The sequence below is a fragment of the Macrosteles quadrilineatus genome, unplaced genomic scaffold (genome assembly GCF_028750875.1).
Source record: "Macrosteles quadrilineatus isolate MER2022 unplaced genomic scaffold, UCM_ALF_1.0 Scaffold_5__1_contigs__length_97177068, whole genome shotgun sequence".
NCBI classification, from domain to species: domain Eukaryota; kingdom Metazoa; phylum Arthropoda; class Insecta; order Hemiptera; family Cicadellidae; genus Macrosteles; species Macrosteles quadrilineatus.
The window spans coordinates 63,598,402-63,621,175 of record NW_026542598.1 but is presented as its reverse complement, the minus strand read 5'-3'; the positions used below and the strand labels follow the sequence as shown (position 1 = coordinate 63,621,175).

The window sequence follows — 22,774 nt, the reverse complement described above, 5'->3', positions numbered from 1 at the left end:
AATGTATTGTGTAGCCTATATAGTGTAAACTTTACTGTCTCTGGTGCCAGCTTGGACTCTTTACCATTCAGGTAAGCCTGATATCCTTACAAAAAATCCTATACACTAATAATTAATTAATTATTAGTTAATGTCACTACGTTTGTGTTTTTAAAAAGCCTGTTAATTGTTCCTAGAGAAGCTAAAGAAAACTTTAGGTCCCACCAATAATTAAAAACATACAAATTTAACAGTATACTACCATTGACTTTTGGATACTGAAGTGAACATCCTATTTATGTATTATATATATTATTTTGAACCAGGTATAGGCTTAGTCAATTCTTATTTAAAAATAATATATTGACAGAGTCACTGAGAGATCGTGCTATAGTATCAAATTAAAATTTATTCTTTAGTCTTTGTTACTGTGATAGTTGATGTGACAAACAAGATGGTTTACCTTACAAAGAGCGGTCCTTTCAGTTTGTTTTGTTAAAACATTTGCATATCCGACAAAAATCAGTAATTTACATCATCATCCTCCCTCAGTGGCTCAATTTAAACAAATTAATTTTCATTCAAAAACTGCTAACAATCTAAATGTTGGAATGAAATGTCAATTTCTATCCACAGTCCAAGATGATATTTTGCCCTATCGGTTATTTATCTTCAATGGTCACAATAGTTTTTTTGTTTGGTCATACAAAACCAACATTTGTTTTCTTGACATCACATTTACTAAATAAATCTCTAGCTATTCTCTCAGAAGAATGATTTTCTTTTGTACAATACTCACTGTAAGGGAGAGGTTTGCCGTTGAGGAACCACTCCACCTTCATGTTAGGGTCTCCCACCGGGGCGAGCTGGCACTCAAACTTGGTCGTCTGCATTTCCACCAGGCTGGTTTGGTCTTCAATCTGGGTCACAAATCTGGCAAACATACCAAAATTAACAACAATAATAAATTAATGAATTACAATCTCTTTATTTACTAGTTTTCCTCTGAAACATCAGATTTTCTGAATAACAATTGTCTACTAATCCTAATACTAATACAAACGGCCTAATCCTATAATCTGAAATTAAAACTTATGAAATATGTACAATATATTCACATTACATAACAAAAATTACAAAAGGAAAAAAAATATATACTTGACATTGAAGTCATGAAATTAAATGTATATTTTAAAAGAGTGAACACAATTAATTTATTGAAAATTTCACTCAATATACAGGTAGAAACATGAAAAATAACACAAAACATGGTCTTAGTGCCAATACTGCCAGTGGAAGTATGGTTAAAGATAATGAAAAATGCCATAATGCATTAGAAAATGTAATATTAAAATTATTTAATAATTAAATTGACTGTAAATATTTCATATCAATCTGTGTTTAAACAAAGCAGTAATACAGTAAGTAGGCCTACCTTGGAGGTTGTTTCTTCTCCGGCTCATACAGGTCATCCTCTGTCAGATGGACCTCAGAAGTGTACTTCTTGATGGTGGCCTCCATCTGCATCAAAGCCTCTGAGCGCTTCATGCCCTTTGGCACCTGGCTTTGAAGAATAATTTGGGGAATTTCTGTGGAAAACAAAGTCAACAATTAATATTAAATGTTTTATTAGCAGCACGTCAGAAATCTGTGTCTTAAAGTAGAAAACACATGGTAACATAACCGACGGTATAAGTAAGGTAACATACAGAGTCACAGACAATATTAGAAGGCCGCATAATCAGGCATCCTCGCATAAATGTATTGTCGGGTGAGAATTAATAAGTGTTTTAAATCTTTGAGATATTTCCTCTTATATGAGCAACCACTAAGCCACTACATTTTAGGATGTTTGGGCAATAAATAGATTATTGTAAGCAACTGTGGCAGAATTAAAAATCAGCATTTCCATGAGTGTAAAATTTTTTTCTAAGTATTTGTCAGGCATATTACTTCACCCAGACATCAAGGTCTAGCCCAGATGAATCACCATGAAGTATATCTAATTAATTTTTTTTCTTACTACAGTCAAAACTAGTATGGCCATAAAATTGTTGAATGATAATTAAAGAAAACTGAAGAGATTAAGTTCAACTTACTCTTGCATTGAATTGTGGCTTTGGTAGTGTCCTCTCCGTAATCGTTGATGGCCTTGCAGACGTAATCTCCAGAGTCTTCTGGGTAGACATACAGGATGTCCAGGGACACGTAGCCCAAGTCAAACAAGCTGTACAACATAGTAAAACATTCTAGTACAAACTATCATTTAAACATCATCATCACTTAAAAACACATGTTTATTGTTCTTTAACTGAAGTAGTAGATAAAGTATAATGATCCTGAAAGTGATTTTGCATTACAATCTATATTTAGATTCATATCTATGTATGGATTAGATTTTAGATGCCAGATAACGCTATGATTAAAACAAAAAAAAACTACGTTTTGAGCAACAGTATTATTTCTGATTTTTTTTTATTAAGTTGCTTTTTAAACTAAGGTATGTTAGGACGATTGGGAGAAATAGGCCTAATAAAATCTGTTCTCAAACTTAATAAATCACATCTAACAAAGAACCAACTCAAAGAATAATATAAATAGACTACTAACCTGCGGTACCGATGCCCAGTTGGCAGCAGTTTTCCGTTGCGGTACCACTCTATCCTCAGGCTAGGGTCCTTCTTGGGCTCGACGCGACACTCAAAGTGGACCGGCTCTGCCTCTCCTACTCCCACCGACTCGATCTACAGAGAAAAACATGCCTTGGTTGAAAAGTCTGGTAATAAAACTTAATAAATTAAGAATACTGCCAAATATAACAAGGTAATAGATAGAGAGAAACAGATCATTAGATAAGAATGCCAGGTTTTGAATACAAAACCAACCTGTGTTATGAATCTAGGAGGCTCAGCTGGGAGTTTCTCTTCTGGCTTCTCGTCTGGAATGTGTCCTCTCTCCAACTCCTTCAGTTTCTCCCCACTCATGCCCTTCGGCAGTTGCGAGTCTACCACGATGTCTTGTTTCACTGTGTATGAAACAAAATATTAAATTGATGATAGATGTTGCAACTGAGTCACAGGATCGCAGATAAATTATTATATAAAAATGGTTTATTTTACCTTTTTGCGTCGAACGATCCGTGTGTGGTTAGTACAACTACAGCTTTTTCATACCACTAGGGTACATCATCAGGTTGTTGGCAGAACGTTAGATAAAACAGCATTCATTCATAGATGAACTTGTCGAAATAAATATGTCTATATACACATAATACACGAAAAACATTTAAAAAACACAAATTTACGGACTTGTCCAAGTAACGAACACACGAGACAGGCGCCGATGGATGTTGCGTCATGACTGCTGTCGTGTGTCCAAGCATCAGCTGTTACCCCTCCCCCCCAACTCCTTTATCAGGACCAGTTTTGTTTTGGTTTAAATGAATGGCAGTATTGTAGATGATATTAGATCTGAATGAAATTTTTTCGTTCAATATATGGTCAGGGTGTTCTTTGGATGCCTTGTATATTTCGAACTCCTCTATTGTGTCCATGTATCTGCCTTTAGTACATAAATGCATAATTTCTAGATTACTATGTATGTCCGTGTAGTTGTGGTTTGCGTTAATTATGTGGTTGGCAAATGCTGATTTCGAGTTCTTTTTGGGTAGGTGTTCTTTAAACCTAGTAGCGAAAGAGCGAGCAGTTTGGCCGATGTAAAAGCTCGGGCATCACACGACAGCAGTCATGACGCAACATCCATCGGCGCCTGTCTCGTGTGTTCGTTACTTGGCCAAGTCCGTAAATTCGTGTTTTTTAAATGTTTTTGTGTATTATGTGTATATATAGACATATTTATTTCGACAAGTTCATCTATGAATGAATGCTGTTTTATCTAACGTTCTGCCAACAACCTGATGATGTACCCTAGTGGTATGAAACAGCTGTAGTTGTACTAACTACACACGGATCGTTCGACGCAAAAAGGTAAAATAAACCATTTTTATATTGCAATTTACGATCCAGAGGCTAACCCATCATGAGATAAATTATTGCTTGACAGCCAATCAACTGAAGCAGACATTTTCCATCCATCCTCGGTTATGGATTCTTTGCAAAAACCGGTAAAACCAACAACTGACTTGACCCATCCCTAATTTAGAGGGAACAGTGTATGAGACCAAATAGTAGTCCTCTCCCTATGATTCAGATCTGTGCATGAGCTGCATTTCCATTCAACTCTTCTATTAATTTCTATCGGTTCAGACTCAGTTTATTTTTAACAAGGATTCGGTCCCAAAGTGTCTAAACTAAATAAAGTCTACTTTATTTCTATTTAACCATCATCATACTGATTTATATTACATTTTAAATTGGATTTATTTTTCATAATACAAGATTTACAAACAATCCACAATACCTTTGACAGTGAGCTTGGCTTTGGTGGTGGCCGTGCCCCATTTGTTGGTGGCACGACAGATGTATTCGCCAGAGTCTCGAGCGTAGACGTAGTCCATGTCGAGCACTATGAAGCCAAAGTCGTTGAGCATGTGTACTCGGGAGCCGGTTGCAAACGGTCTGCCGTTGAAGAACCAGTCGATACGCATAGACGAGTCACCGACAGGCTCCACTCGGCAATCGAAATGAGCAGCAGTTGCTTCTGTCACTTCCGTGTCCTAACCAGATATTTTGACTTGAGTAAAAATGCTCATTATAGCTTGGCATAACATGTCACTTACAAATTATTATGTAAAAAAAAAACATATCTGAGGAAAATGTAAAAAATACTTAATATTGAAAATTGTTTGTCATTTCTTGTCTATTTTTTTGTAAAGGATATATTAAAATTTCCTTTTTACCCCTAATAGTCATTTTAATGTTACTTGAGTGTTTATTAACCCCTGTTTTAACCAAACTACAAACAACTGACGCTATGGGAGGAAAATATAAATTTCCCAGCTCCTTCAAACAAGACCTTCAACTTTGTTCTTTTTACTCCTGTTATTTTAATGTTTTAAACAGCAAAGTTATTCCTATCGATGTTGAATATCTTTATATGTAAAATCGTGCAAACTAGGACTGAATTACCTGCATTTAGATTTTTCTGAAAGATGTTCCAAAACATAAGTGACAACAGAAATCCACACATCGAACAAACAAGACAGAAATCCAAACATATTGACACATTCATGTATGATGTGTCTGTACGTTCTGAAAAAAAATTATTGATTGATTTATTGACACTAACCTTGAGTTCAACAATGAACTTGGGCGGCTTGGCCTCCTCAGCGTCGGGCTGGATCTCCTCCCGCTTGTACAGAGACTCTTCTAACTTCTGCAGACTCTCAGTGCCTGTGCGGAAGTTGGAGGGCAGCTGAGGCTCCATGATGATACCTTGGCGGCCGTGAACCTGTAGCTTACACGACACTGACGCCTCACCGTGCTTGTTGGTGGCCTGCACAACAATCATACCATCAATAATGCTATCTAACAACAGGTTGACATCATGTAGTTCAATCCATTCCCTTACAGTGGCGTAGATAGCACAAATAAACAAAACTACTGTCACTGTCATCACTGTATCACTTTAACACTACTCATTAAACTCCAACAGCTCTTTGCATTTTCTTCAGAAGTTACACACTCTTTTCTTCATGGGGTAGTGAGACACTCAATAACCTCACAAACCTCCTAAAAATCCTGCTTTCTTTTATAAAAAGAAATCTGTATTGAATGAAGGCTTGCTAAAATAACTAAAAACAAGAAACACTTGGACTTTTCATTAATAGTTTTAAAATATGTTATTTTTAATACACAACACTAAATAAAAGAAGAATGATTTTTTAATAGGTTTTTTTTAAGTTTGGTAATCATTTTTTTAAGTAGGCTATTAATGGACACTAAATGAAGTAATAACTCACACAATACCTCACCAGAATTTATTACAGTTCTCACCCTCTTCCTGACTCACCTTGCAAGTGTACAATCCGGACTCCCTGATGTAGCAACCGGCAATCTCAAGTATGACGAACCCAAAGTCGTTGATAGTCTTGACACGTGAGCCGGCCCACAGTGGTTTTCCGTTGTGGTACCACTCCACTCTCATGCTGGGGTCGTTGACCGGCGTCAGACGACATTCAAAGTGTGCCAGCTGGTTCTCGGCCAGGGTCAGGTCAGCTGGTGTGGTGATGAACTCCGGTGGTTTACCGGAGTCTGCGTCCGGTGTCAGGTCGGAGGGCGCTTGTCCCAGACCTTCCAGCTCAGCTATCTTGTCAATGGTGCCCTCCATACCCTTGGGCAGCTGTGATTCCAAAACGATACTGCGTTTGCCTGAAATATAAGTATTTAAATGCTAAGTAATTTAATGTACGTTGAATAAGGTCAATTGAAGTAATACTTGGATCGATGTTGTCCTTACAAGCTCAATGAGTCAACCTGATGATTAAATTAAATCAAGCATAATTAAATAGCTTATTGGTTTTTAAGATTGGAATAGACACAATAAACATAGAAATAATAGTTAGACATTTTTCTTATCAATTTGTTCACCGTAATAAAATAACTGACAAAGAAATTAACTAACAACCATCATCTGACAACATATAACTCATTTCACTAAATAAAACTTAAGCTAATAAGGAAAAGCTAGACTTTTAAAATCTAAAAGCGGCACACTGGGTGTAAGAGGCTTCATTTGATAAAAATATGTCAAGGTAATTAAAATATGAAGTTTAAATAGTAGAAACCAGCTGCTTACTGTGTACCGTAGTGTGGTAAAAATACATTTACTTTAACATGAGAACTTGTAGTGAGAACATAGATTACCTTGTACTTTCATGGAGGCAGTAGTGACAGCTTCTCCATACTCGTTGAATGCTCTGCAAGAGTACTCTCCAGAGTCCTCAGGGTACACCGGAGATATCTCAAGAATGACAAAGCCAAAGTCACAGAAAGTGCGGAACCTTGAGCCGGTCTTCAGTGGTTTACCGTTCCAGAACCACTCAACCTAAAATAAACAATCAGTGTGCTTACACAGTTTGCTAAAACATCAATTGATTAGAAATAGTTTAGACTTTATAGAAAACAGAAAACATCTACAAATAATGATAAGCTGATAACAATAGTGGCCAAGTAGAATCCCTCAGTTTCTGAGAATACATAGTCCTGCACTTAGCGATTTGATAGAAACTATATCCTAATTATATACAGAGAGAATCTGAGGTAAAATAACCTGTTTATTTAGTTTGAAAAGTGTCTTAGCTAAATAAACAGGTTATTTCTGTTTTCCATTATATCCCAAAGAATATATCTTTGGACTAAAAAATAGATGGTTCATGTAGGCCTACTTAGAAGTAATTTCCTGAGAAGGGTGAAACTATTTCATAATCGCCGACAAGGAAAATCGACTGAGGTATCGACGTTTTATTGGTATTCTCACCTTAAGCCTGGGGTCGTTGGTGGGTGTGAGGCGACCCTCAAAGTGAGCACTCTCGCCCTCACGTAGACTTTCAATGTTAGCCAGAGGTACAGTGAACACGGGAGCTTGCCCCCTCTCTTCTGACGACTTCTCATCCCTCTGTCGGATCAACGAGTCTTCCAGGGTCTGAATCTTCTCCAAACCACCTTCCATTCCCTGGTTAAAGTATTAAAATTCATATACTTTTCTGCGAGGTGAGTTACATTTTACATTTGTTTCATTCTAACATTATACATGCAATATGATCGTAATGTAAAATTAATGGGGGAAAATTGTTTGGAATTAAATCTGGGGGTTTTAATTAAAACATTTAAATTTTAAATTTGTGGATCCCTACTAAAGGGATATCTGTCTTTATTTCATTAGGAAATAAGACCTTTAAGAATAATGTTTAACAAATACTTATGGTTTAATATTTTATAAAGGTCCTGTAAGATTTTTACTGTCGTTAATTCAATAATAAAAATTAAGTATCACTTGACAATTTATGGCAATTTCTCTGGAGTTTCAACTAAGTGAACTGATACAGAGTATGTGATGGATTAAGGATATTTAAATCCAAAATGCCTACAGGTATCTCAATACCTCTAAGGTAGGGATGGTCAAGTCTCGAAATTTCGGGAAATTTTAAATCTCGTTACACGAGACGAGATTTCTTTTTGGCCGAGATTTTTATCGAGATGAGAATAAAAAAAAATTAAAAAAAATTTAAAACGGCTGCAGAAAGTCAATGCAATACCTGCAATACAGGAGTGTGTTGTAGTTGCGTTTCCTTTGCGAAGGCGTTCTTACTTAATTAATTCTTTAAATGTAAATATTACTTTAATTATTTTAATAATATTACTTTAATAACATTTGAGAAGTTTTGTTAAATGTAAGCAGTGTGAGGAATGTTTATTACTATAAAAAGTCAAAACAAGTACCTAACTATTTTATAAAAATTAATATTGCTTTTATTTTATGATTTATTTTATTTTAGGATAAGTTGAACTCTATCCTAACTGATATCACTATGTTTCCGAATCGTAGGCATTTTTAATAAGTTAGGCGTGATTAATAAAAAAATGTTATGCTGATGTTTTTTAATAAAAGATTGTAAATATTCTTGCCTATTATCATTATTTTTGTATTTAAACAGTCATCTAACAATGTTACAAAATCAGGTAAAAATTTTGAACGTGCATTTCCCGTTGTGTATGAGAAGGGAAATCCCGTCTCGATCTCGTCTCGAAAGTTTATGAGAAATAAAAAATCTCGTCTCGTCTCGTCTCGAACTAAAAATCCAATCTCGTCCATCCCTACTCTAAGGGTATCAAATCAATAAATTTTTTCCCTTCAGAGTTAAAAATTAAAATTGCTTTTTTTTTACTTCTTAGGAAGAATAATAAAAGGAATTGAGTTTTAAGGTTGTTATATCTTACATGAACACAAGCATTTTGCACAGGAACCGTGGATAACTGCTTCTTTAGGTTCGCTAATGGTTTTGGCCACCACCAACACTAATTTAACATTGCTAATTAGACAGTTAGGTATTTCAACCTACCTGGGGCAGTTGGCTCTCCAAAATAAGACTGGCTTTGCTGGAACACTTGAGAGAAGCCTTGGTAGAGTCTTGGCCGACCTTGTTGACAGCGCGACACTCGTACTCGCCAGAGTTCTCTTCGTAGCAGTACAGAATGTCGAGGATGACGATGCCAAAGTCGTGGAATGTACGGTAACGGTGGCCATGTGGCAGTTTCTTGCCATTGAAATACCATTCAACCTGTGAAACATTAGTTAGTAATAAGTAGAGTAAAATGTGAACAACGTGTGAATAATCAAAATATTACAAAATGTCACTCTCATTATTATTTTTTTTATTTTTTTTTATATAAAGAGGTTGGTGGCCTCTCCTCTTTTAACCTTGCATTTGCCTGTCCACATAGACTACAGATCTGTGCGTGGAACATATCCAGCAAAGCAAGGGGTGAGCCGGTACAGTACAAAGGTGAACTGTACTGATAAAATTTTTGTGGCAGTGACCAGGACGACATCACTGCCTTGGGCCTGAAGTCTGTGACGCTACCAACTGAGCCACTGACTCACCAATATATTACCACCAATAATTAAATAATATTGTATCTTGAATATTGTTCAATTCAGCAAGCTGTTCTGACTTGAGGGATGTATAGGTATATTTTTAACAGATGAAGGGAGAAATTGAATCTCTGAGTCATTAAATTGTTTTTAAATCCATTGATATGGAACTAGGCTCCAGGACAAAGGTCCAATGTTTTAAGCAAGTGAAAAGCCGTGCGTATCAAATTTAAATTGAACCTCCCTTGATGAGTACTTTTAAATACAAGTTTTTAGAAACTGTCTAAATACAATGTTTAAAGTAATTAATGAGACAAACTTTCTCATCAACTGTGTACACTACTTATAGGAGACAGCAAAGAGAGCTGATAGGAGTAGCCTATAAGGCAGCACTAACATGCTACTAGATGTGTTTTATACTAACCACCAGGTCCGGGTCGTGGATTGGAGTGAGACGGGCCTCAAAGTGAGCGCTCTGTCCCTCCTTGAGATTCACCACCTCCTTGATCTGTGTGATAAACTTGGGTGGCTCCAGGACTGGTGACGTTGGTATCTGGTGAGAACAGACATCGTTAGAACAAAATATTGACTATCTACTAAACCTCAATGATCTAACAAAATGATAAGCTAAGTAAATACATATAGGTGTACTAATAGCAGTTAAAAGTAGCTTTCAGTTTCAAGGAGAATCACTCTTTGATTGCTAAGCTTGTTTATATAATCTTGTTACACTGAGTGACACTAAGGTCTGTTAAAAAAAAGTCTATATTCTGGTTATTTAAAACATTCTAGTAAAAATAAAAAATAACTCCTCAAAAACTGCAAAATAACTATATATACAAAGCTTTATGCATTTAACAGAATAGTGCTTAGTTTCAGACTATTGAAGCCAATTGTTAAATTTTTTTTCCAAAATGGTCTTGTTAACATAATCTTGCTCAATTTGTAAAGGACAGAAAAAAACTGTACAAGAACACCTTATTTTAACCAAAACAACAAAAACTAAATTCAATTTTTACCATTTTCCCTTTCCCCCCCCCCCCTTTTGTTGTTGTTGTTTTTAGTTTAGTCAAAACGACAAAATTTGAAATTAAAATTTATTGACGAACATACTCATTAAGAAACATTCCCAGAAATCTACATAAGCTATAATACTGTTACAAACGATGTGTTTCTCCTGAACTAAGGGCGTACACCCTGTTCTAAATAAAATAAATATATGATAAATACCTGAGAAGGAGTTGCTCCCAACTCGAGTTCCCGAATACGGGCCAGAGAGTCGGGCTGGAGAGTGTCCAGATACACTCCTCCCTTGCCTACACACCGGACGGTAGCCTTGGTGTAGTCTTCACCATACCTAGGACAGACACAAAGTTACAACCTTCACCTCCATAAAAGAGCCAGTTATGTATATCAAAGTCTTAATTATTACCAACCTTTGGCCCTAAATTCCTTCACATTTGTTACATTTTTTACTAATTGAAATAAATTAACCTAATTCATACAGTTTTCTGCATCAATCATGTCTATTGGAGATTACTGCCACACATTATTTCCTTACTTTGAAGAGACATCCTCGATGGCTAAACTAAAAGTATGCATCTTCAAAGTAAGTGTTAAAAACATGGCACAGTTTACAATGACTACAGCCATGAACGAACATTAGTTCTCCAAACATGAATGTAAATGTGGGGTAAAGTGGGTGCTTGAGCAGTTTCTGGTCTTGTGTTCTATAATAACTAACATTCCAATAAACAGTTCTCGTTAAAAAAAAGCAGATCAAACATCTTTTTGCAATAGGTTGAAACATTTATTTTCCGCCCAACAAACCGATGTGTATTAATTTACCCCACATATTCCACCCATATATTCCATTAACGTATGTAATCAACTACTTTACCTGTTGCTTGCTTTGCAGACGTATTCACCACTGTCGTGACTCTGTGTGTAGGCGATGTCCAGCAGAACAAAGCCAAAGTCTGATACAGACTTGATCCTGGTAGAATGTCTGAGAGGTTTACCATTGTGGAACCACTCCACCTTCATGTTGGGGTCTCCGACTGGGATCAGAGTGCATTCAAAGTGAGCCGAGTCTCCGTCCTTCAGTCCATCAACGCTCTAAAAACACATTATTTAAATGAGAAATTGTTCCCAGTTGTAACACTTTTTTCTCTAAAGCCACAATTTAGCTAGTTAGTTGTGAAATTTATTCCCAACTCAATATTACAAATTTTGTGTTTTTTTCTGTTATGTTGAGTTTAAATGCTGTATGACTATATTGACTAGTGTTACATTATGATTTGTATGCATCTTGTTTCTCTTTCAGTATTATTATTATGCCTTTTGCATGTTGCACGTTACCTGTATATCCTCGTGCATATCTTCTTGTAACGCTAGCTTCATTTGTTCAGAGTCCACCTGTTACTTATTTGTGTTCGTTCTATTTAGTAGTATTACTATTCTTATGCATCTTGTGTTCATCTATTGTATTATTTAGTATTTATCATTGCTTGTTATCTCCCGTATGTAATGGTATTATTGTACAATGGCTTCTGCTGTGAATAAACTAATTGAATTGAATTGAATTAAAAATTAAAATGTAATTGTAAGCCTCAAAAAGTAGAATTACAAAAACTAGACACAAACTAATTTTAGTCACAACAAATATTCAGGATGGGATCTACGGGATCTATTGTCCTCGCTTACAATAAATTCTTAAGTCAACCAACACTAGTATTAACAGGTTTTTATTTGCTAAGCTGAAACTGTGCTAATTTCCCATACCTAATTTTACTCCTTTAAGCATTATATCTAAAATAGTGAAGTCCTAATCTTTAAAGTAAATATGTTTAAATTATGATTTCTATAGAACATTTCTGAATTGTTAGAACAATAAACAAGAGGAAAAACAAACATTAGAAGAATACCTGAAACAGTACACAGGTTTTACATTGATCTTGGTTGGATTTCCATTTTTTTTTTATGACAGAAGTCAATTAACTGAATTCATATTGTGTCCAAGTTTCTCTAGACTGGATACATACCTGTATATGTGTGGTAAATTGTGGTTTCTGTCCCTTGCTCTTGTCCACACACTCCAGCTCCACACTGATCTCTGCCGTGCCCCATTTGTTTGTGGCTCTACAAGTGTAGCTGCCAGAGTCCTCTATCTTAGTACCCAGGATCTCCAGCACCACCATGCCAAACGCATGCACCGTCCTGGTCCTGTGACCTACACAATACATTTGCATGTCACACCTTTCAATTTCACAACTAACTTATTGGGATACTAAAGAATACATATTGTTTACATCGTACCAGCTGTAGTAAAATGTGTCACTAACAAAGAACATAGATGAGTGAGTTATCCACAGAGTGTGTTTCAATCTAAAATTCTGTTTTCTCCCTTAATTTGCGTTACTGTGTTTTTATTTACTTTTTTAATAAAAAAGAGGTTGGTGGCCTCATTTAACCTTTCATTTGCCCGTCTATATAGACTACCAATAGTTCAGATGGCATAAAAGGATGTTATATTTTACAAAAAGGTTGCCCATATAGTCTGGGTTAAATAAAAACAATCAAGTTGATTATTACTCTAAAACTGTCTACAACTTCATCATGGGCATATAAGATGTCTAGCTCTATTCATATTCAACTATTTCAGGCATTGTTACCATTAACGTTTCAAAATCCCTTTTACAGACATTGGTTTTCCTTGAATATTTCTCGTAACAAATCATTTTTAAATAGATGTATGTTACACCCCACGTGTTGACATTCAAGGTATAAAAAAATGTCCACAATTTGAATAGATAGTGTTTTTGGTTTCTGGTGACCCTGGAAATAAAATAAAATAGATTTCTGTCCTAGGTCTTGATATCATGACTATTGTTATAGGCTACATCACTCCTCTACAAAAGGCAAACAAAAAAGTTAAGTTGACAACAAATACAAAATGAAAATGAATTGTTGACAATTCACTGCTGCAGTCCAGTCATCATTAATTTCATTATCATCATCATTAATTTCACCAGAGAATGAAAATACAATGACAATTGTTCTAAACTTACTTGCTTCCAAAGTTTTGCCGTTGTAAAACCACTCCACCACCATGGTCTGATCACCAACAGGTGATAAGGAGGCTTCAAAGTGAGCGATCTCTCCTTCGCTCAGGTTTGTCAACTTCTCAAACTGCAATATAAGAATTTCCTAGTCAAAGGTTGTTGATTAAGCAGTTTATAGTACTCACACAAAAATCATTCTAATGCCAATACAAATAAATAGAGGTTTGTAAGTAGTGGTTTTCTTATTTTAGTTTAGTTGAATATTCAAGCATCTACTTGAGTTGTCATTACGTGTACTACTATTTCAAAAGTAAATCTTAAGGACGAATTACAGATTTTTACATAAAATGTGGATTAATGTCACAATTTATAAAGACATTGGACCATTCATGATTAAATGAGCGAGTTATTAATCAATGACATTGTACTATAGTGTACATGTGCCTTTTTATAACTCCCAGACCATTGCAATACAGCATAAGTTTGCTTAATGTTTTTTGTTGATAAAATAGTTTTAACATCATAAACGCCTACTTTCTGATACCAATGACAATATTTTTGTCACCAATCAGTAAACGAAGATTTTTAAGAAAAAATTAAACATTATGTAAAAAAGTGTTATATTTTAACATTTTGACAAAACTACAAAAAATACCGCACATTAAATGTATTCTACAACTCATATACAGTAGACTCCCTCTTATCCGGACATCTTTTAACCGGACATCGGTTTGACCGGACTACACTCGGTAGAAGTGACATCTCTTTATCCGGATAATTTTTATCAGCACATCGGTTTAACCGGACTAGATTGGTAGGAAGTGGGCGGTACTGAAAGGACTGTTCTTGTGGGAAAGATTTGAGACCAGTGATTACGTGTCTAAATACAATGCTCTCCTAATTTTAAGTCAAATACTGTATAGAGTATGCATTTAAACGGTCCGTTTAAAGATATTTTGGGGATGTCCATTTAAACGAAAAAACCGTTATCTGGACTGGCCTCGGTCCGGAGGAGTCCGGATAAGATGGAGTCTACTGTAAAGATCCATCGAGGAAATGATATATGAACAAGCGGTAATTCACCCACATGTCATAACATAAGTTTACACTATTTATGACAGAATCACAGCACTGCACAATTTTGGAATTTTCTAATCCAAAAATAAACTAATAAAACATATACATTAGCTATCTATACACTCTGTTCAATCCCTACCTGCGATGTGAACACAGGTGGTTGTCCCAGGTCACTCTCCGGCAGTCCGGCCTCTTGTCTCCTGAGGGACTCCTCCAGAGTCTGGATCTTCTCCAGGCCCTCCTCACCCTTGGGATGCTGTGTCTGTTCGATGAGTCCCGCCTTGCTGGTGCAGTAGATGGTGGTGGACGTGAACGCTTCACCTGCTGCGTTGGACGCCTTACAAGTGTAGATGCCTTGGTCACGTTCATACACCTCGGTCAGGTCCAGAGTGACAAAGCCAAAGTCACTTGTCATCTTGAAACGGGACCCTAAATAAAACACAAACTTCAATTATATATTCTCAATGGACTGAACGTGTTATTACTGAGGGTGTGAATGCATAGCTTCTTCTTGCCATCTAGTGGGTATTAACATTGTTTCGAAGGCACATGCATATTCAAAATAAACAAGCAGCCATCATAGTTATCCATTGGGATACTAAGAATTACACAAATAACTTAAGACCAATGGCCAGAAAAAAAGAACACAAAAGGGAGAAATAAAAAAATTAAAGTCAATAAATGAGTTTTTTCAGAAGGAAAAAGAAGAAAATACTGAACAACAGGCCATAATAGTGGATAGTGTTTCAGAGCTCAATAAATCAATGATAATAATGATAACAAACATAAGATAGTAAAAAAATATGAAAGAGGAAAAGGGATCTTATCCTAACTTAAGGACTAAAGAAAAAAATAAAACAATTAACTTTTTCCACACCTCACTAGGGGGGGGGGGGGAGTTCTTTAATCTTCAAATTATGAAACCTACAAAACTGTAAACATTACAAAAAAGTCACAGCGTACAAAAAAAATATTATTTTTTCCATTCTATCTAAATCTTCAATATCTGCAATTCATTATGGACTAGGATGCTCACCATGTTCAAGAGCCTTGCCATTGAAGAACCATTCAATCTTGAGCTTGGGGTCATCCTTGGGCTCCACAGTAGCCTCCAGATGTAGAGGCTGGGCCTCTCCCAGGTGGAACTCTGGGTTGACAGGGATTGTCCAGACTGGCGCAGGGAACTGAGCCTCTGGCGCAGACGACTGTCTCTGGTACTTGCCAGCGACTGCGTCCTCCACCTCTTGTACCTGCGCCATCACAACAATGTAAATGTGGTGTAAGCTTGGTGCAGGTAATCTATGCAACTAATTTACACTAGAATAATACTTACAGCTTGTTGTTTTCTTGTTAATCATTTCTTTTTTTTTAGAGAATATTTTAGTGTCAAATTAAATAAAGCCTTTTGGGAAGAAATTCAGGACCAAATTCAGGGTGTCTTCTTCATGTTTGTTTATTCTAAATTCTGCTTTCTAGCTTTCTAAATTCCCATTTGTATAGGCCAGCTGTAGCCAATCTTTTATTCAAATAGTATACAGTTTAATCACCCATTAACACACTTATAAAAGTTTTTTATCATTTAGTTTTTGGTACGATGACATTTGTGGTTCATGGGCTAAATGAATTTTGGAAGTGGACTAAATAAATATGAGAGTTACATGTTTATAACACGCCCACATAGGTTAGGGTTCGACTTCTGGAGGTAGACTAGGCTGTTGAAGGGACGTACAGACATGGATGGTGGCATGATCTAGGTGGAGAGGGGATCAGGTGATGTTTTGTAGCCAATGCTGTTTATAAAAAATCATACGATAGTACCGTTACATGGTGGCGAGATGTACATATGGAAATCAGACTTTAAAATACAACTGATATTCTTATGGTGTATCACAGTAACGTAACAAATGCTATAGTTTACAGTAAGGAAGGTATAGTTTCAGTTTGGCTTGGTTTTTAAGTTTGTGTACTTGACAGACATTAGCACACTCTGTGGGTTGCTTAATTCAAAACTATGCCAATTATTATTCTACAACTGATTTTAGGTTTAATTAAAGAATGAGATATCTACTTAGAGTCATATATTTAATAATACACTGGGCTGAATGAAAAAATTGCAAAGACTTACCTTTTCCAGACCAGCTTTGCCCTGAGGATGCTGAGTGTCAAAGTATATATCCTTGTCACCTGCAAACCACATTTGCATAAGTTTGAAGCTAACTAAACAGAGAAATGCATCTTAATAAAACAAAACATTTTACAACAATAATAAATTAAACATCAAAATTTGTCTTGGATGTAATTACGCATGTAAATGGTAAATTGGGAATGTTAAAAATATCTAGAATAGTGTAGTGACAGAGGCTGTAAATGAGTTAAGCAAAAGAGGACTAACAGACAACTTGCTTAGTGAAAAGGAAAATATGTGGATATAATTCCCTGTTTCAACTCTTCAATTAATTTTTCGTTAATTTTTGGTGATGATTGTTGAGGAAAAATAGTTCTGGTTGAAATGATAATGGTTTTTAACTTTTTAAATAAAAAATACATAAAAATAAACTCAATTTTTAGGGCAAGAGTAATTGAATTTTGTGTTCATGTATAACATGAATGTGTGCATTTGAAAAGATTTATTGATTTAATGTCATAATGTGTGAAACAAGAACCAAGATTGTAGTTCCAAATTCCAACACATTTCTGTCCATTCATTTCTCTGCCTGTTATTACTGACGATTATACTAATTTAATAAATCTGTTATTATATTATATAACATTCATAATGTTTACCTACAGAATAGGATATTCATCCCATTACCATTTGAATTAACAACCTACGAAAATCCCATTCTTTATCCATCAGAACTGAAGTAAATACTAGAAAACTTATGTTGATTTTACACTATTATACCGACACAACATACACCAATCAGATCAGGTGAAGGGGAAAACACAACTTCACGGACGAGTCACAGCAGAGACATTCAGGGTCGACCAAACATACCCGAGACTTCTCCGATAGCGGCCAACCCTTCTACCAACTCCGCTACTTGGATGTGAGCCGAAGCCTCCTCCGTGTGAGTAGAGAACCTCCTTTTAGTCACCCTCTCAGACACCTCAGCCTGATCTACTCTCTGTAGCTGAACATCATGCGCAACCTCTATATCAGGCAATGTCAGCCTCCTGGGGATTTCCATCGTCTCAAAAACTACCTCTCCTTCCGGAATGCCTTCAGGAATTTCCCCAATCTCAACATCAGTTTGAGGCCCTTTCAGTCTGATTTTGATCAGTTCAAGGTCCTGAATCATCTTAATATCTCCCTCTGCTAGGAGAGAAGGTCTCCTCTTTTCAGTCGAGAACTGTTGTACGTGCGTTTCTTGAGAAACGATGGTTTGTGTGGAAGACATGGTGTATGAGGAGGCAAACATGCTGGAGGTTTTGGAGCTCTCCTGGTGAGAAAAGCTGTGCATTCCAAATTCTTTGGTACCATAAGCAAACGAGGAAGAAAACTCCTCCTCTTTATTAAATTCCTTTTTAATTGCTGAAAAATTACAAGCATTAGTAGCAAGGCAAGCATGGGATTATTATTCAAGCATAAGAAAGCATGAAAATAATAGAAGGCCTATAAAAGCAGTAGTGTGTGTAAAAAAGTCAATGATATTTTCAAAGATTAATTAGCATAATTTTTTGTTAGTCTTTATTGTGATTAGGGATGAACAGGATAGTATTTTTAAGGATGGGACTGCATTTTTTCGTATGTAAAAAAGGGGTTTTTCTATCTTGAGTAAGTATTCTTGCAGATAGCAATTATTATGACAATCGATTGTATATTTTGTTTATTCAATATTTTGTAGATCTGTTCCTTTTTATATAGATTGTTGGTCTAGTTTTTGTATGGCATTTTTGTAATGAAAAAAATAGACTAGTTGATTAAAGAGTTCTTGCATATTTAAAGACTTTTATCATAAAAAGTACTTGTTTAAATACTTTTTAAACAGTTATTGACAGTTCAAATAACAAAATGACTACCGTTCAGAATTGACAGTCAATTAGAACTTTCAAATACTTTCCCCTAGATCTACATATTAGCTTTTTTACTAACTGAACAGCTATTTAAACTACTACTAAACCAATATATGACCAAACAATTTGTCAGTAAAAGTAAAAAAATTGAACCAAGCCAAGATATTAGATTTAGAAAATTATTTTGTTATGGTGAATGATTATTCTGAATATAGAAAGTAGTTAGAGTCTTTAGAGAAGATTAGAGAAAAGCAGTAGAATTTAAAAGCCAAATAAAAATGGTCAAATAGTTCTCACCATGACATCTGAGTGTTCCTGAAGTAGAGGCCTGGCCCTTGCTGTTGGTGGCTTTGCACATGTAAACACCGGAGTCTTCAGAGTAGGCGTGGTTGATGTCAAGAGAAACGTAGCCAAAGTCGTACGTGGACTTGTAGCGAGATCCAGTCGGGAGAGGCTTGCCGTTCACAAACCATTCTGTGAAAGCAAAGTATTTACTGTCACTGTATGGTTTAAGATTATGGATTTACATTTATTTGCATTTACTTCATATATCAATCGATACAAGACCTGACATGTAATACTTCCTTAGCAAGGGTTTAGAATAAATTATGCTAATCTTAAACTGCAGATTATAAGCAGGAATACACATTAAAAAACAATGTATTTTTCAACAAAACATTATTAGAGTTTGTAACCAAAAGTGATGCTACCAATTTATCTTTAACATTATACTTAAGGTTGAATAATTTGTTAAACGTGACTTTTGGAAAAAACAAATCTCCTGTATTCACGTTGGTAAAATATTTTATTATAAAATAAAAAATGTGTAGCTCGTAATTTTGTACACTTGTTTAGTTTTTATATGTTTTTGTCAAGAAATTACAATAAATTGTTTAACATTTCATTAACCTGCAAATTTAATCATGACATTTCTAATAATATGGTATCCCCCCCCCCCACTGTTAAATTTTTTTGACAGGGAAGGTTAGGTAACTTAAAGGTCACATTATACTTCAGAAATGTAACGGATCTCAGGTTTACTGATTGTTTACATAAAGATTATAATTAATACTTCAACCGTTCACTGTTAATAAAGATACCCAAAATTTAATCATCATCAATGATAGGCTTCATTGGTCACCTACAACGGATTCCTGGTCTTCGGGCAATGACTCTAAACAGAAGTTTGGTAGGAGTAGTCCAACGATTTCAACATGGCAACTGACCAAAATTTTTAAATCTTCCCTCATTATTAATTAAAATATATCGAACAAATCATGACCATACATACCAATATTCATAGTCGGGTCTTTGCTGGGCTCCACGTGGCACTCGAAGTGCACATTGTCACTCTCCTTGCACTCGACATTGTTGAGATGGGATATGAATACAGGACACTCGTAGGTAGGCTCAGGACCTTCTGTAGGCTTGGCCTTGGGTGCCTCTAGAGACTCTATCAGTGGCAGAGCCTCAGGGTGGAGTGGCTTACCCAACAGCCAGTGCTTGTCTGCAACACAACGTCAAGTTATAGACTACTTAAACAGCATTAGTTGTAGTATTCAACTGAATGATTGGCTAATTCATATTTACCATCCTGTTTTGACAATTAGTTATTGGTATTTGTTCAGCAAGACGGTAAGCAAAGTAATACTGGTTACCTAAATAAACAACAAAGGTATTACAAACATTGTCTTCCGGGTACGATCACTTCACAGACAAAAAAACTCATAACTAAAAGCCGATGTGTAACTAAGCTACAGTTTTCAATTAAGAAAGCACAAAAACCATCCAGCCAAAGATGGTGTGTTTTAGCAATGGGATTTTAAAATAATCTTACACCTGTTTAAATTTTCGAATGGATCATTATTTTTTTTTATTGCCATTAATATGTAGGTAGCCTTGCTAGGTACACAATGACTTTGCATAATAACTTTTAGGATTAAAAATTGCAAATAATTACGTGTTACAAAAAGTGTTGCTTAATTTTAAAATCAAACTAATGGGATTAAGAAACCTCTTCTCAGCTGATATGATTGAGTACTTGTTAAAAACCGGTGTAGTTAAAAAAAAAAAAAAAAACTTGACTTTAAACCATTTTGCTAAACATTACACTTTGAGAAGAGTGCCTAAAGTTGGAAATAACAAAACAGTACTGTAATAAATCAAACGAATAAAATATATAATATATACAACATTTCCCTAAATTCCTTTGATTTTTGAAGTTATATGTCATAAAAATGAAAATAATCAGTATAATACTTTCATCAAAGATGTTCATTACAAATTTTTTGGCTAAATTAAATAATGATACCACTAAGTCATATTATTTGATTTGACATAGCTGTATGATATATCTGACATCTCACCTTCAATCTTAAGTGTGCAGGTAGAAACAGCTTCTCCCAGGAGGTTAGTGGCTTTGCATGTGTATATAGCCGAATCATCGGCCCTCAGTGAGTTGATGGAAAGAGTCACCAAGCCAAAGTCAAATGTACTTCTCAAACGGGCACCTAAGGACAAAATGGTATACTTTACGTGGTCCAGAATAAATAATCTTTTTAGTTTACATAAAACTTATTTTTAGTGACTAATAGTCTATAAGGATGATGAAGGAAAAAGTATTGAACTATAAGCTCAATCGCTAAAGTAGCTATTTTAACTATCATATGCTTTATTTCCAACTATTACTTACCGGTGGTGAGGCTCATGCCGTTCTTGAACCACTCAATGCGCAGGTTGGGGTCTGTACGGGGCTCCACTTGTGCCTCCAAGTAGACATGTTGGCCCTCCTGCAGCTTGTCTAGACTCTGCAGATGAGTGGTGAACACCGGGGCCTGCTGCGGAGTTGTGTCCACGAACATCGGAGGCACCTTGTTCATCTCCGCCTCCTTCAGCTGGATCTTCTGCCAGGCATCCGGCTGCAATGGCTCACCCATAATGGTGCCCTTGGCTGCAGAAGAAATCAAGATGATAAGTAGTATTGTAATCTTAAAAGTTTAATACGTTATTTAACATTTTAAAATGTACAACAAAATTACACGTTAAGGGTGTAGCATAGAGCACAAGGGCCTAGATTTTTTAGGATTTTTTGAGAGGATAGCAGGCTTACCTGAATGGGAAAGAGTCCAAACTGGCACAGGAAACACAAAACAAAACTTTACGCTATATACACAAAACATTAGAATATTTCACTGTCACTGACAGCATTTTCAACTAAGGATCAGTGTTGCCAATAGTATGAATTCAAAAAACACAGTTTCAGTTTATCTTATATGCACTATAGACTATATATATATATGAATGAATATGTAAGCCTGCTAGTTGGGTTGGATACCACCCAATACCTTTCATCTAACCCACTCCACTTCAATATCCAACCCAACTAGCAGGCTTACATATTCATTCATATATATATAGTGCATATAAGATAAACTGAAACTGTGTTTTTTGAATTCATACTATTGGCAACAACGACTCAACAACTCACTGGCCACCATTTTGGACATCTAGAAAACTCTCTTCCTTAGTTGAAAATGCTGTCAGTGACAGTGAAATATTCTAATGTTTTGTGTATATAGTGTAAAGTTTTGTTTTGTGTTTCCTGTGCCAGTTTGGACTCTTTCCCATTCAGGTAAGCCTGCTATCCTCTCAAAAAATCCTAAAAAATTACACGTTAGATATTGACTGGACATGTGATTAAGAGAGATGAAGTATGATGTAATAAATATGGAAGAGAAAAATAACTTCCTTGGAGGGCCCAAAGAATAGGTAGGAAGGCAATGAGAATATGATAAGGAGGGCAGATGAAGCTCTAATAAAGAAAGTACCGGAGAATATCCCAGATAAAAGAAAAAATGGGTGCCCAAAGAAGAGGTGGAAAGACAAAGTAGCCAAAGACATAAGTGTAATACTTACGTTTGACTTTGAGAGAAGTAGAGGACACAGCCTCGCCGGCTCTGTTGATTGCTTTGCACATATACACTCCTGAGTCTTCCTGGACTGTGGTCATGATGTCCAGAGTGACAAAGCCAAAGTCATGAGTTGTGCGGAACCGAGAACCTGAAATATTGTTTAGGAATCAGAAA

At 35.8% G+C, this 22,774-nt stretch overlaps 1 protein-coding gene across 3 annotated transcripts in view; it reads right to left on the bottom strand.

The window, feature by feature from the left end:
• LOC128994752 (titin) overlaps positions 1 to 22,774 on the bottom strand; it is a 134,584-nt gene that overhangs the window by 45,789 nt on the left and 66,021 nt on the right. For 2 of the 3 annotated variants that reach the window (XM_054419511.1, XM_054419512.1), the window contains exons 41-65: positions 22,605 to 22,748; positions 21,382 to 21,639; positions 21,056 to 21,199; positions 19,981 to 20,196; positions 18,987 to 19,163; positions 17,671 to 18,207; positions 16,798 to 16,856; positions 15,709 to 15,922; positions 14,812 to 15,101; positions 13,602 to 13,722; positions 12,576 to 12,763; positions 11,432 to 11,649; positions 10,762 to 10,888; positions 9,956 to 10,084; positions 8,999 to 9,217; positions 7,417 to 7,611; positions 6,804 to 6,984; positions 5,950 to 6,308; positions 5,227 to 5,433; positions 4,399 to 4,654; positions 2,865 to 3,004; positions 2,590 to 2,723; positions 2,079 to 2,206; positions 1,415 to 1,568; positions 779 to 912 (exon numbers count right to left, since the gene is read on the bottom strand). In XM_054419511.1, the coding sequence (XP_054275486.1) occupies positions 779 to 912; positions 1,415 to 1,568; positions 2,079 to 2,206; positions 2,590 to 2,723; positions 2,865 to 3,004; positions 4,399 to 4,654; positions 5,227 to 5,433; positions 5,950 to 6,308; positions 6,804 to 6,984; positions 7,417 to 7,611; positions 8,999 to 9,217; positions 9,956 to 10,084; positions 10,762 to 10,888; positions 11,432 to 11,649; positions 12,576 to 12,763; positions 13,602 to 13,722; positions 14,812 to 15,101; positions 15,709 to 15,922; positions 16,798 to 16,856; positions 17,671 to 18,207; positions 18,987 to 19,163; positions 19,981 to 20,196; positions 21,056 to 21,199; positions 21,382 to 21,639; positions 22,605 to 22,748 (4,929 nt within the window). The remainder of the gene's footprint in view (positions 1 to 778; positions 913 to 1,414; positions 1,569 to 2,078; positions 2,207 to 2,589; positions 2,724 to 2,864; positions 3,005 to 4,398; positions 4,655 to 5,226; positions 5,434 to 5,949; positions 6,309 to 6,803; positions 6,985 to 7,416; positions 7,612 to 8,998; positions 9,218 to 9,955; positions 10,085 to 10,761; positions 10,889 to 11,431; positions 11,650 to 12,575; positions 12,764 to 13,601; positions 13,723 to 14,811; positions 15,102 to 15,708; positions 15,923 to 16,797; positions 16,857 to 17,670; positions 18,208 to 18,986; positions 19,164 to 19,980; positions 20,197 to 21,055; positions 21,200 to 21,381; positions 21,640 to 22,604; positions 22,749 to 22,774) is intronic. The other variant, XM_054419513.1, reaches the window with a different exon arrangement.